General features: G+C 45.2%; 1 protein-coding gene across 1 annotated transcript in view; it reads right to left on the reverse strand.

The window, feature by feature from the left end:
- Positions 1–1,832: 1,832 nt before the first annotated feature.
- Positions 1,833–13,749, reverse strand: part of LOC110504527 (cyclin-J) — a 38,794-nt gene continuing 26,877 nt past the window's right edge. The window contains exons 4-6 of the mRNA XM_036969785.1: positions 11,252–11,551; positions 8,661–8,820; positions 1,833–5,885 (exon numbers count right to left, since the gene is read on the reverse strand). Coding sequence (XP_036825680.1) covers positions 5,279–5,885; positions 8,661–8,820; positions 11,252–11,551 — 1,067 coding nt within the window. The 3' untranslated portion in view covers positions 1,833–5,278. The remainder of the gene's footprint in view (positions 5,886–8,660; positions 8,821–11,251; positions 11,552–13,749) is intronic.

Consider the following 13,749-nt stretch of genomic DNA (forward strand, 5'->3'; position numbering starts at 1 on the left):
CTAGTGATCCCGTGGGAAGCTGTAGTATATATCTGCATTTCTACATTGCACAATTATTTTGGAAGGATTTAATCGGATTGTAATGTGTGTCACTGTGTGACAACAGTGTGTGCTAAATGTGCGTTCATATTCACTACACACGAGTCATTGATAGTGTGTTGATGAATGGGCCTCTATGACAGAATGTCGTAGAACACAGACCACTCTGAAGGAGACGGGTGGGTGGAGTGTGAGGGCTGAAGAGAAGAAGAGTTTGATTTGTTGAGAAATGTCTGTGGGACACTTTTCATATTCCTCCCCCTCTGGTTTTCAGTCGGCTAGGCCAAGGTCCTGTTTGAATAATGTTAAAATGTACCGTTGTTGAACGTTTTCCCTCTTCCGTGAAACACGTCAATGGCCTGACATGATTGGATCGGTGTAAGATATTTGTGCTTACCAAATGATAATTGCAATAGTCTCAGAACAGGGCAGCACAGCTGGCCCTTGGATGTACACAGAGAGCAAACAATAATATGCATGTACATTTCTCCTGGCTGAAAGTGGAGGAGAGATTGACTTCATCACTACTTGTATTTATGAGAGGTATTGTTTCAACATGTATTGACATGTTGATGCACCGAGCTGTCTGTCTAAACTACTGGCACACAGCTCATGCACAAGACGTCTCTTCACAGTCCCCAAAATCAGAACAGACTATGGGAGGCACACAGTACTACATAGAGCCATTTTTGATTTATTTGTTATTTTACCAGGTAAGTTGACTGAGAACATGTTCTCATTTACAGCAATGACCTGGGGAATAGTTACCGGGGAGAGGAGGAATGAACCAATTGTAAACTGGGGATTATTAGGAGACCGTGATGGTTTGAGGGCCAGATTGGGAATTTAGCCAGGACACCGGGGTTAACACGCCTACTCTTACAATAAGTGTCATGGGATCATTAATGACCTCAGAGAGTCAGGACACCCGTTTAACATCCCATCCAAAAGACAGCACCCTACACAAGGCAGTGTCCCCAATCACTGCTCCGGGGCATTGGAATATATATTTTTTTTTAGACCAGAGGAAAGAGTGCCTCCTACTGGCCCTCCAATACCACTTCCAGCAGCATCTGGTCTCCCATCCAGGGACTGACCAGGACCAACCCTGCTTAGCTTCAGAAGCAAGCCAGCAGTGGTATGCAGGGTGGTATGCTGCTGACTAGATGGAACTCTATTCCACATCAAGAAACTGACACAAGCAGTAAAATTAGATAGAAATAACAGAAGAAGAAAAACCACCTTATGGAACAGCAGGGATTGTGAAGCAACAAACATTGGCAGACACACACACACTATACATACACACACACACACTATACATACACACACACACACACACACATACACACACACACTATACATACATACACACACACACACACTATACATACACACACACACACACACACACACTATACATACACACACACACACTATACATACACACACTATACATACACATGGATTTAGTACTGTAGATAGGCGGTGGTGTAAGGGCCTGAGGGCACACAGTTTGTTGTGACGCGTGTGAATGTATTGTAATGTTTTATAATTGTATAAAACTGCCTTAATTTTGCTGGACCCCAGGAAGAGTAGCTTTGGTAGCAGCTAATGGGGATCCACCATTATAAATACAAATACCCTATATAGTGCACTCCTTTTGACCAGTCATTTAGCCAATAGGTTGCCATTGTGAAGCAGCATTGTCTCAGTAATACCATACAATAGCTTGTAAACGATAATCGAATAGCCTCAATATCAAACAAAAGAACACACAGACGGAGTGAAGATATTTAGTTATTTGTTGTTGTTTATTTCAATGGCTCATCGGATAAAAAAAGAAACTTCTCTGAGTGTCACTTCAACAAAGGCTACAAAAACAGCTTTACAAAAATAGACGTGGGACATTTCTGGTGTCATTTCATTGGACAAGTAGTGTGTGTGTGTGTGTGTGTGTGTGTGTTTTTCTCAGCACAGTTCTGTGGACATAGAAACATGCACAGTATCGCTATAGCAACACGTACAGTACACCAATCAAGGCTGCAATGTGCAACATAGTGTTCAGAGCTCTCGGCTTTCTGGCAGCAAGGATCGACGTCGAGTCAAATCACACAATAATGTCAAGGAATTAAGTTAGAAAAGATGAACCGGTTAGTGAGGGCTATCCTCAAGACAGTGACGGCTGTGAGAGAAGACTTCTAGCCGTAGAAATAGAAGGAATCATTCTAAATGGTATGGTTCTACCAACAAAAACATATTGCACCTTGAGACCTCGGTGAGAAGTAGCTTTTTAGTGAGGGAAAGACTTGAGTTCTTTTATCTAAAACAGGGTCGTATTCATTAGGTCACACCGTAGCAAAACATTTTGCAAACAGAAAAAAAAAAGCGTTCTTTTTGGGACAAGTTCATATAGTCCCTCCCGGTTTGTCCGTTTTCTTCCGTTTGGTGCCTAATGAATATGACCCACTACTCCACACCGACTGCATCCATCTTTATTAAACACAGATCAGGAGTAAATAAAATACACTTAAAATAATAGGAATGTAAAATAAACTGTAGTTAACAAAAAAGACAGAATCCCTTTGTCTATAAAAAGTAGTGATGAACGTACAGTGACTGAGTCTGGGTAGATTGACATAGTTCAGAAGAGATCAGGCAGAAAGATACATTTGGTTGCTAGTAACATACTCTAGTAAGCCCTTCATTCCATTTCTAGTAATTTACTATCTAGACTACAGTAAGGTATGTTCATGCTATAAAAAAAGTTTAGACAAATTTCAGATGCTTGACAGATAACTTGCTTAAGCAAGCTTCATACAGCGTTCATTTCAATAAATCTCTGATATCCAAGCCTAGAACATTGAGAATCACAACATAAAAACCTATATAGAACATGTTCTGAGAACCAGAACACAGCCTTAGTAGTATCAGCATAGTTCAAGTGTGAAAACTGCTGGGGACAAGGTACAACCATAGTAAAAACATACACATTCAATAGCATACGGACAGAGAAAAGGACCAGAAGTTTACATCGTTGCAGATAGAAATGTGATTTATAGAGCTTCCACTATTCCCTGCTCTACACAACAGATACCCATAGCTGATCTAAACAGCACATTTCTATCTAAACATTCTGTAACGTTCCAACTAACTCTCCTTCTGAGTGAGCCCCCGATTTAGATTTTTATTTGGCCATCGCCACGGTAACCAGCGAGACCCCCTGTGACCCAGAAGGGGAATCTGGATGTGTTTACGTTCCAACAGGAAGTAGAAGTATGGGGAAAAGCAGTGCTGGGAATGTGGGAAGCTATTAGTAATGACAAGCTGCAGATGGGCTGTGTGTTTCATCGTCTGGAAGGTCACGGATTCTACCAGGATGCAAATTTGGTGTTTGTTTATATATCTTAGTATGTTATTTAAAAATGAAGGTCCTCTTCCTCAGAGAGGTAGATCAGTGAGAAACCCTCGTGGGTGCCATGCTAGTATCTACTTAAAGCACACTCAATAGGACACAGTAAGAAGACAGCTGATTGGGTAACCTCAGCAATAAGGAGACGGCTGATTGGATATTCACAGCCTAACCTGAGCCTGAATATACAGTTATACAAGGGCACAGAAAAACACATTACACGCGGGTATAAAAAAACCAACTAAAAACTAAAACTAAACTTACTTCACCAAAGAATACAAAATAAAGCAACAAGGAATAGATGTGTCCATATAAATAAGAAGCTACGGCACGTTTCAATGGCATCGTATTCAAGTAATCCGTTACATCAAGTCCCTGATATACGCTGTGGTTCATGGAAACAAGTCTTCAGCTCACACAGAACCATCACTTCTAATAGAAGGCAGCAGAATGTCATTATCTACTTCAACAGAGTTCTAAGCATAGAATTAGAATGCCAATCATTCTATTTCTATGTTTCCAAGTCTCCTTAACCATGAGCATTCCGTGTCAGTTCACTTCCACTTGAAGTCTGAGTGGAAGGACGTGGAAAACAGAGCTTCATTCTTTAACCCTCACTACGAGACTTGGTGGTTGGAACCCCCCCCCCCCCCCCTTTCTGGAAACAAAGATCCAGATATGAGGAGAGCTCCACCACAAGACAAGACTTTGCAAAAAGTAAGAAGTGACAAGGAGGGAGAAAGGGAGACTAAAGGCTGTAAGGAGAGGTGACGAGGAGGGAGGAAGGGAGACTAAAGGCTGTAAGGAGAGGTGACGAGGAGGGAGGAAGGGAGACTAAAGGCTGTAAGGAGAGGTGACAAGGAGGGAAGAAGGGAGACTAAAGGCTGTAAGGAGAGGTGACAAGGAGGGAGGAAGGGAGAATAAAGGCTGTAAGGAGAGGTGACAAGGAAGGAGGAAGGATGAAAGAAGAGAAAGCCAAAACATGACAGCTATGTTAAAACTATGGATTTCCCCTGCTGTGACAGAACAATGAACTCTGTGGTCTCCCCTCCTCAACCAGAGAGGATTTGGGGTAGGAATTCTCAGAATGCCCCTGGAGCACTTAGTCACGAGTGACATAATCCCTTTATTCACTGGCATAAGAGTGATATAAGGCTGACATAGCAAGTGACACAGCCTCTTCAACTCACTGGTAGGTCTACTTATAACACTTCATACCACTGTTCTCAAGTCAGCAGCTCAATATGTCACTTTACTGACCAATTACTCGTCTTCAGTTGAGTTGATCTGTTTTTGGGATTAGAGTGAGAGAGATCCAGCAGCACTTCATCTTCAGCTGAATTCACAGACAGACAGACAGACAGACATCACTCTGGTCAAAACCCAGGAGGCACTGAGGAGGAATCATGCTGCATAGCCTCTGGTTCACAGTGATAACAGCATCTTAACCAGGGACATACGGTGACCATTCTACAGTGTTTTAATGCTTCTGCCTTGGAATCACGTTCCTGCGACGGGATCGGAACACAGTGTTCAACAGTCAGTCAGTGACGTCAGGTGTCATGTCAGTGTGATGACCTCCACGGGGTCATCGGTGCCCTTTGACCTTTGCTTGTGTTTTAGCCGTCTTTCTCTCCGTCTCTGTCTGAGGGTGGGGGGCGCAGGGCGGGGTGCGGCAGAGGAGGGGGACGGGGTGCTGACGGAGATGGAGAGGAGGTCTGCCAGGGAGCGGAGAGGAGGAGGAAGTAGTGAGGGAAGAGGATTGCAGCGCTCCCTGTCCCTGGCTCGGGGCAGTTTGCTGTTCATCCTCTCCTCCGTCTCCTGGCGTCACCTGTCGAAGCAGCCCGCTGCCGTGAAGGTGTGGTGGGGGCCCACGCCCCCCAGGTACCCTCCGGTGTAGGCCATGCTGAGGCAGTGTCTCGGCTCCGCAGCCAAGGCTACCTGCATGGAGATGGGGCCCTGCAAGGCCAGCGGTGCCACCCGAGCCCCAGGCTGCAGCCCCGAAGTCAGGCTAGGATAGGAGGGGAAGGCCGCTGCTGTGGAGGTCATGGTGTTGGCCCCAGTGAGCAGCCCCGAAGTCAGGCTAGGATAGGAGGGGAAGGTCCCTGCTGTGGAGGTCATGGTGTTGGCCCCAGTGAGCAGCCCCATCCTGTGGCTTTGGAGGATGTCCTGGGACATGTTGACCACAGCAGGCCCCAAAGCCTGGGAGTCAGCTAGCGTGTGGAGCTGGGACAAGGAGGGGGAGTGCTGGGAGAGGTGAGGGAAGCCCACTGGGCCAGGCTGGAAAAGGAGCTGCTGGGGGTTGGAGGAGGTAGCTGGTCTCTGGACTGGGGAGAGGTGGGAGGGAGGAGGGTGGGACTGGAGAGAGGAGGAGCAAGACAACGGAGGGGTGGATTTGGGTTTGTTGGCCTCCTTCACATCGTTGTCATGGGCACTGTGGAGGAGAGACAGACGGGGAGGTAGAACAAGACCTGTGTTATTATCTGAGGACAGTGACAGTGGATTGTCATGTGTTTACAGTTAACCTATATGAGACCTGTGTTATTATCTGAGGACAGTGGATTGTCATGTGTTTACAGTTAACCTATATGAGACCTGTGTTATTATCTGAGGACAGTGGATTGTCATGTGTTTACAGTTAACCTATATGAGACCTGTGTTATTATCTGAGGACAGTGACAGTGGATTGTCATGTGTTTACAGTTAACCTATATGAGACCTGTGTTATTATCTGAGGACAGTGGATTGTCATGTGTTTACAGTTAACCTATATGAGACCTGTGTTATTATCTGAGGACAGTGACAGTGGATTGTCATGTGTTTACAGTTAACCTATATGAGACCTGTGTTATTATCTGAGGACAGTGGATTGTCATGTGTTTACAGTTAACCTATATGAGACCTGTGTTATTATCTGAGGACAGTGACAGTGGATTGTCATGTGTTTACAGTTAACCTATATGAGACCTGTGTTATTATCTGAGGACAGTGGATTGTCATGTGTTTACAGTTAACCTATATGAGACCTGTGTTATTATCTGAGGACAGTGGATTGTCATGTGTTTACAGTTAACCTATATGAGACCTGTGTTATTATCTGAGGACAGTGGATTGTCATGTGTTTACAGTTAACCTATATGAGACCTGTGTTATTATCTGAGGACAGTGGATTGTCATGTGTTTACAGTTAACCTATATGAGACCTGTGTTATTATCTGAGGACAGTGACAGTGGATTGTCATGTGTTTACAGTTAACCTATATGAGACCTGTGTTATTATCTGAGGACAGTGACAGTGGATTGTCATGTGTTTACAGTTAACCTATATGAGACCTGTGTTATTATCTGAGGACAGTGGATTGTCATGTGTTTACAGTTAACCTATACGAGACCTGTGTTATTATCTGAGGACAGTGGATTGTCATGTGTTTACAGTTAACCTATATGAGACCTGTGTTATTATCTGAGGACAGTGGATTGTCATGTGTTTACAGTTAACCTATATGAGACCTGTGTTATTATCTGAGGACAGTGGATTGTCATGTGTTTACAGTTAACCTATATGAGACCTGTGTTATTATCTGAGGACAGTGACAGTGGATTGTCATGTGTTTACAGTTAACCTATATGAGACCTGTGTTATTATCTGAGGACAGTGGATTGTCATGTGTTTACAGTTAACCTATATGAGACCTGTGTTATTATCTGAGGACAGTGACAGTGGATTGTCATGTGTTTACAGTTAACCTATATGAGACCTGTGTTATTATCTGAGGACAGTGGATTGTCATGTGTTTACAGTTAACCTATATGAGACCTGTGTTATTATCTGAGGACAGTGGATTGTCATGTGTTTACAGTTAACCTATATGAGACCTGTGTTATTATCTGAGGACAGTGGATTGTCATGTGTTTACAGTTAACCTATATGAGACCTGTGTTATTATCTGAGGACAGTGGATTGTCATGTGTTTACAGTTAACCTATATGAGACCTGTGTTATTATCTGAGGACAGTGGATTGTCATGTGTTTACAGTTAACCTATATGAGACCTGTGTTATTATCTGAGGACAGTGGATTGTCATGTGTTTACAGTTAACCTATATGAGACCTGTGTTATTATCTGAGGACAGTGACAGTGGATTGTCATGTGTTTACAGTTAACCTATATGAGACCTGTGTTATTATCTGAGGACAGTGGATTGTCATGTGTTTACAGTTAACCTATATGAGACCTGTGTTATTATCTGAGGACAGTGGATTGTCATGTGTTTACAGTTAACCTATATGAGACCTGTGTTATTATCTGAGGACAGTGGATTGTCATGTGTTTACAGTTAACCTATATGAGACCTGTGTTATTATCTGAGGACAGTGGATTGTCATGTGTTTACAGTTAACCTATATGAGACCTGTGTTATTATCTGAGGACAGTGGATTGTCATGTGTTTACAGTTAACCTATATGAGACCTGTGTTATTATCTGAGGACAGTGGATTGTCATGTGTTTACAGTTAACCTATATGAGACCTGTGTTATTATCTGAGGACAGTGGATTGTCATGTGTTTACAGTTAACCTATATGAGACCTGTGTTATTATCTGAGGACAGTGGATTGTCATGTGTTTACAGTTAACCTATATGAGACCTGTGTTATTATCTGAGGACAGTGGATTGTCATGTGTTTACAGTTAACCTATATGAGACCTGTGTTATTATCTGAGGACAGTGACAGTGGATTGTCATGTGTTTACAGTTAACCTATATGAGACCTGTGTTATTATCTGAGGACAGTGGATTGTCATGTGTTTACAGTTAACCTATATGAGACCTGTGTTATTATCTGAGGACAGTGGATTGTCATGTGTTTACAGTTAACCTATATGAGACCTGTGTTATTATCTGAGGACAGTGACAGTGGATTGTTTATGAGCAACGAGAGAATTAGCATGGAGATGGGCTTGGTCAAATGGATATGATCAGGTCTTTGCATACAAGCATTCAACTGGTCTCAGGTGTGTCTGTCCTGTATGAGAGAGACTGAGGTGAGGTGGCCCCAGGTGTGTGTGTGAGAGAGATTTACAAGCATTTTGAGTTTGATGCAGTGTGTGAGGTGGCCCCAGGTGTGTGTGTGTGTGTGTGTGTGTGTGTGTGTGTGTGTGTGTGTGTGTGTGTGTGTGTGTGTGTGTGTGTGTGTGAGAGACTTACAGCAGCATGAGTTTGATGCAGTGTGTGAGGTGTTCCCAGGTGTATCCAGTCAATAGGTGTAGAGACGTGGTCCAGCTAGGAGAAATCTGGAGACAGATACGAGACGCAGCTACGCACGCTGCCGCCACCTGAGACGGCCGGAAACTCAGGAACGCATGGTCTAGAGGAACACAGCCAATCAGACCGTTAGTAGAGGAACACAGCCAATCAAACCGTTAGTAGAGGTCTAGAGGAACACAGCCAATCAGACCGTTAGTAGAGGTCTAGAGGAACACAGCCAATCAGACCATTAGTAGAGGTCTAGAGGACACAGCCAATCAGACCGTTAGTAGAGGTCTAGAGGAACACAGCCAATCAGACCGTTAGTAGAGGAACACAGCCAATCAGACCGTTAGTAGAGGAACACAGCCAATCAGACCATTAGTAGAGGAACACAGCCAATCAGACCATTAGTAGAGGTCTAGAGGAACACAGCCAATCAGACCGTTAGTAGAGGTCTAGAGGCACACAGCCAATCAGACCATTAGTAGAGGTCTAGAGGACACAGCCAATCAGACCGTTAGTAGAGGTCTAGAGGAACACAGCCAATCAGACTGTTAGTAGAGGAACACAGCCAATCAGACCGTTAGTAGAGGAACACAGCCAATCAGACCATTAGTAGAGGTCTAGAGGAACACAGCCTATCAGACCGTTAGTAGTGGTCTAGAGGAACACAGCCAATCAGATCGTTAGTAGAGGTCTAGAGGAACACAGCCAATCAGACCGTTAGTAGAGGTCTAGAGGAACACAGCCAATCAGACCGTTAGTAGTGGTCTAGAGGAACACAGCCAATCAGACCGTTAGTAGAGGTCTAGAGGAACACAGCCAATCAGACCGTTAGTAGAGGAACACAGCCAATCAGACCGTTAGTAGAGGAACACAGCCAATCAGACCATTAGTAGAGGAACACAGCCAATCAGACCATTAGTAGAGGTCTAGAGGAACACAGCCTATCAGACCGTTAGTAGTGGTCTAGAGGAACACAGCCAATCAGATCGTTAGTAGAGGTCTAGAGGAACACAGCCAATCAGACCGTTAGTAGAGGTCTAGAGGACACAGCCAATCAGACCGTTAGTAGTGGTCTAGAGGACACAGCCAATCAGACCGTTAGTAGTGGTCTAGAGGAACACAGCCAATCCGACCGTTAGTAGAGGTCTAGAGGAACACAGCCAATCAGACCGTTAGTAGAGGAACACAGCCAATCAGACCGTTAGTAGAGGTCTAGAGGACACAGCCAATCAGACCGTTAGTAGAGGTCTAGAGGAACACAGCCAATCAGACCGTTAGTAGAGGAACACAGCCAATCAGACCGTTAGTAGAGGAACACAGCCAATCAGACCATTAGTAGAGGAACACAGCCAATCAGACCATTAGTAGAGGTCTAGAGGAACACAGCCTATCAGACCGTTAGTAGTGGTCTAGAGGAACACAGCCAATCAGATCGTTAGTAGAGGTCTAGAGGAACACAGCCAATCAGACCGTTAGTAGAGGTCTAGAGGACACAGCCAATCAGACCGTTAGTAGTGGTCTAGAGGACACAGCCAATCAGACCGTTAGTAGTGGTCTAGAGGAACACAGCCAATCCGACCGTTAGTAGAGGTCTAGAGGAACACAGCCAATCAGACTGTTAGTAGAGGAACACAGCCAATCAGACCGTTAGTAGAGGTCTAGAGGACACAGCCAATCAGACCGTTAGTAGAGGTCTAGAGGAACACAGCCAATCAGACTGTTAGTAGTGGTCTAGAGGACACAGCCAATCAGACCGTTAGTAGAGGTCTAGAGGAACACAGCCAATCAGACCGTTAGTAGAGGTCTAGAGGAACACAGCCAATCAGACCGTTAGTAGTGGTCTAGAGGACACAGCCAATCAGACCGTTAGTAGTGGTCTAGAGGAACACAGCCAATCCGACCGTTAGTAGAGGTCTAGAGGAACACAGCCAATCAGACCGTTAGTAGAGGTCTAGAGGAACACAGCCAATCAGACCGTTAGTAGAGGAACACAGCCAATCAGACCGTTAGTAGAGGAACACAGCCAATCAGACCATTAGTAGAGGAACACAGCCAATCAGACCGTTAGTAGAGGTCTAGAGGACACAGCCAATCAGACCGTTAGTAGAGGTCTAGAGGAACACAGCCAATCAGACCGTTAGTAGTGGTCTAGAGAAACACAGCCAATCAGACCGTTAGTAGAGGTCTAGAGAAACACAGCCAATCAGACCGTTAGTAGAGGTCTAGAGGACACAACCAATCAGACCATTAGTAGAGGTCTAGAGGAACACAGCCAATCAGACCATTAGTAGAGGTCTAGAGGAACACAGCCAATCAGACCATTAGTAGAGGTCTAGAGGAACACAGCCAATCAGACCATTAGTAGAGGAACACAGCCAATCAGACTGTTAGTTTGTGACAAGCACATGAGTCTACATATATTTCATACCTGCCCCTCTATTTTTCTCCCTTCCATCCCTCTCTCTGGCTTTAACCTTTCCCCCTGTGCACTCATTCCTTCACCCCACCCCACCCATCACCTCAATCCCTCCCTCACCCCTCACCTTGCAGTGACACCTCCAGGAAGTAGTGTGTGTACTTGTCCATAAAGGTTTTGGTCTTGGAGAGGGAGGAGAGAGGCCAGCCGTTGTACAGGTCTCCCTCCTGCACCGAGGCCTGGAGGTAGTAGTCTATGAAGTGGGCCGGGGTGGGCATACACAGGTTCCAGCTGAACGTCTCCAACAGCAGCAGCTCCATCTTGATGAGGTCTCTCTTGTTGAGAACAAGGTTCAGAGAACACATGAAGCCCAGGGAGTTGAGCTGCTCCAACTTAGGTACTCGGTCCTCCCTCTCCTCAAACTTACCTACAGGGAAGAGAGAGAGTTTAGAAGGTAGCCTACACGAAAACCTTTGTACTTGTCACATGCTTCAGTGTTGACTAAACCGTGAAATGCTTACTTACCAACCCTTCCCACCAACGCAGAGAGAAATAAAATACCAAAACAATAGAAAATCAAAACACGTAATAAATAAATACACAATGAGTAACAATAATCAGTACAGATGTGTAGAGGTACGAGGTAACTGAGGGAGATACGGTGCCTTCGGAAAGTACTCAGACCCCTTGACTTTTCCAAGGGGTCTGAGTACGTTACAGTACCCGCAAAACACAACATCTACCTGCAAAACGCCAGTCTGAATGTCAACAGTGAAGAAACGACTCCGGGATGCTGGCCTTCTAGGCAGAGTTCCTCTGTCCAGTGTCTGTTCATTTGCCCATCTTAATATTTTATTTTTATTGGTCAGTCTGAGATATGGCTTTTTCTTTGCAACTCTGCCTAGAAGGCCAGCGTCCCGGAGTCACCTCTTCACTGTTGACATTGAGACTGGTGTTTTGTGGGTACTATTTAATGAAGCTGCCAGTTGAGGACTTGTGAGGTGTCTGTTTCTCAAACTAGACACTCTAATGTACTTGTCCTCTTTCTCAGTTGTGCACTGGGGTCTCCCACTCTATATTCTGGTTAGAGCGAGTTTGCGCTGTTCTGTGAAGGGAGTAATACACAGCGTTGTACGAGATCTTCATTTTCTTGGTAACTTCTCACATGGAATAGCCTTCATTTCTCAGAACAAGAATAGACTGACGAGTTTCAGAATAAAGGTCTTTGTTTCTGGCCATTTTGAGCCTGTAATCGAACCCACAATGCTGATGCTCCAGATACTCAACTAGTCTAAACAAGGCCAGTTTTATTGCATCTTTAAATCAGGACAACAGTTTTCAGCTGTGCTAACATAATTCCAAAAGGGTTTTCTAATGATAAATTAGCCTTTTAAAATTACAAACTTGGATTAGCTAACACAACGTGCCATTGGAACACAGGAGTGATGGTTGCTGATAATGGGCCTCTGTACGCCTATGTAGATATTCCATTAAAAACCAGACGTTTCCAGCTACAATTGTCAAGGAACGAGGGTGAGGAGGAGAGAGGAAAGAGGGTGAGAAGGGGGGAGGAAAGAGGGTGAGAAGGGGGGAGGAAAGAGGGTGAGAAGGGGGGAGGAAAGAGGGTGAGAAGGGGGGAGGAAAGAGGGTGAGAAGGGGGGAGGAAAGAGGGTGAGAAGGGGGGAGGAAAGAGGGTGAGAAGGGGGGGAGGAAAGAGGGTGAGAAGGGGGGGAGGAAAGAGGGTGAGAAGGGGGGAGGAAAGAGGGTGAGAAGGGGGGGAGGAAAGAGGGTGAGAAGGGGGGGAGGAAAGAGGGTGAGAAGGGGGGGAGGAAAGAGGGTGAGAAGGGGGGGAGGAAAGAGGGTGAGAAAAGAGGGTGAGAAGGAGTGAGGAGTCCGGGTACTCAGGCACTTTCCCTAAAAACAACTAATAAGCCTCTCGGTTCCTCCTATAAACCTGTTTCAGCAGGAAAACTGGGAGGGGGGGGGGGGGGGGGGGGGGGGGGCGCTGACATGGGCACACGTGGCACCCTCATGGCACAGAGAACTGATATGAGGGAGACGATGTCAACAACTAGGCCGACCCTCTACAGAAGATACATGTATGTTCAGGAAATGTGTACAATACCCATGTGTAGAGTCACTGGGTACAGACACACAATCAAACAGTGTTCAAAACAAAGAATGGACTAGGTTACATTCACAGTGTTGGACACAGTGTTGGGAAGGAACGTGGCCGTCACAACTACCGTATTATACAAGTCCTAAAACCCAACAGCTTGGATTAACAGTCTATGGACAAGCCTTGTCAACATACCACGGATCACAGCACTAACGTCATGACAAACAGAGACAGGAGAGTTGGAGGGAAGGGAGGTTTGATGGAGTTAGTCCTCACACCATCTGAACAGGCCTGCCTGGCTACGTCTTCCCCCCGTCCACTGCACAACTCCTTGATTTTTCCTTGCCTCGCACTCTTTCCCACACTATGTTGCAATTTCATCACTCTCTATCCACCCCCCACCACCACCACCCTCTGTCAAATCAAACTTTATTAGTCACATGCCCCGAATACAACAACTGTCGACCTTACCGGGGAATGCTTACTTACTTAAGACCTTAACCAAC

The sequence above is a fragment of the Oncorhynchus mykiss genome, chromosome 31 (assembly GCF_013265735.2).
Source record: "Oncorhynchus mykiss isolate Arlee chromosome 31, USDA_OmykA_1.1, whole genome shotgun sequence".
NCBI classification, from domain to species: Eukaryota; Metazoa; Chordata; class Actinopteri; order Salmoniformes; family Salmonidae; genus Oncorhynchus; species Oncorhynchus mykiss.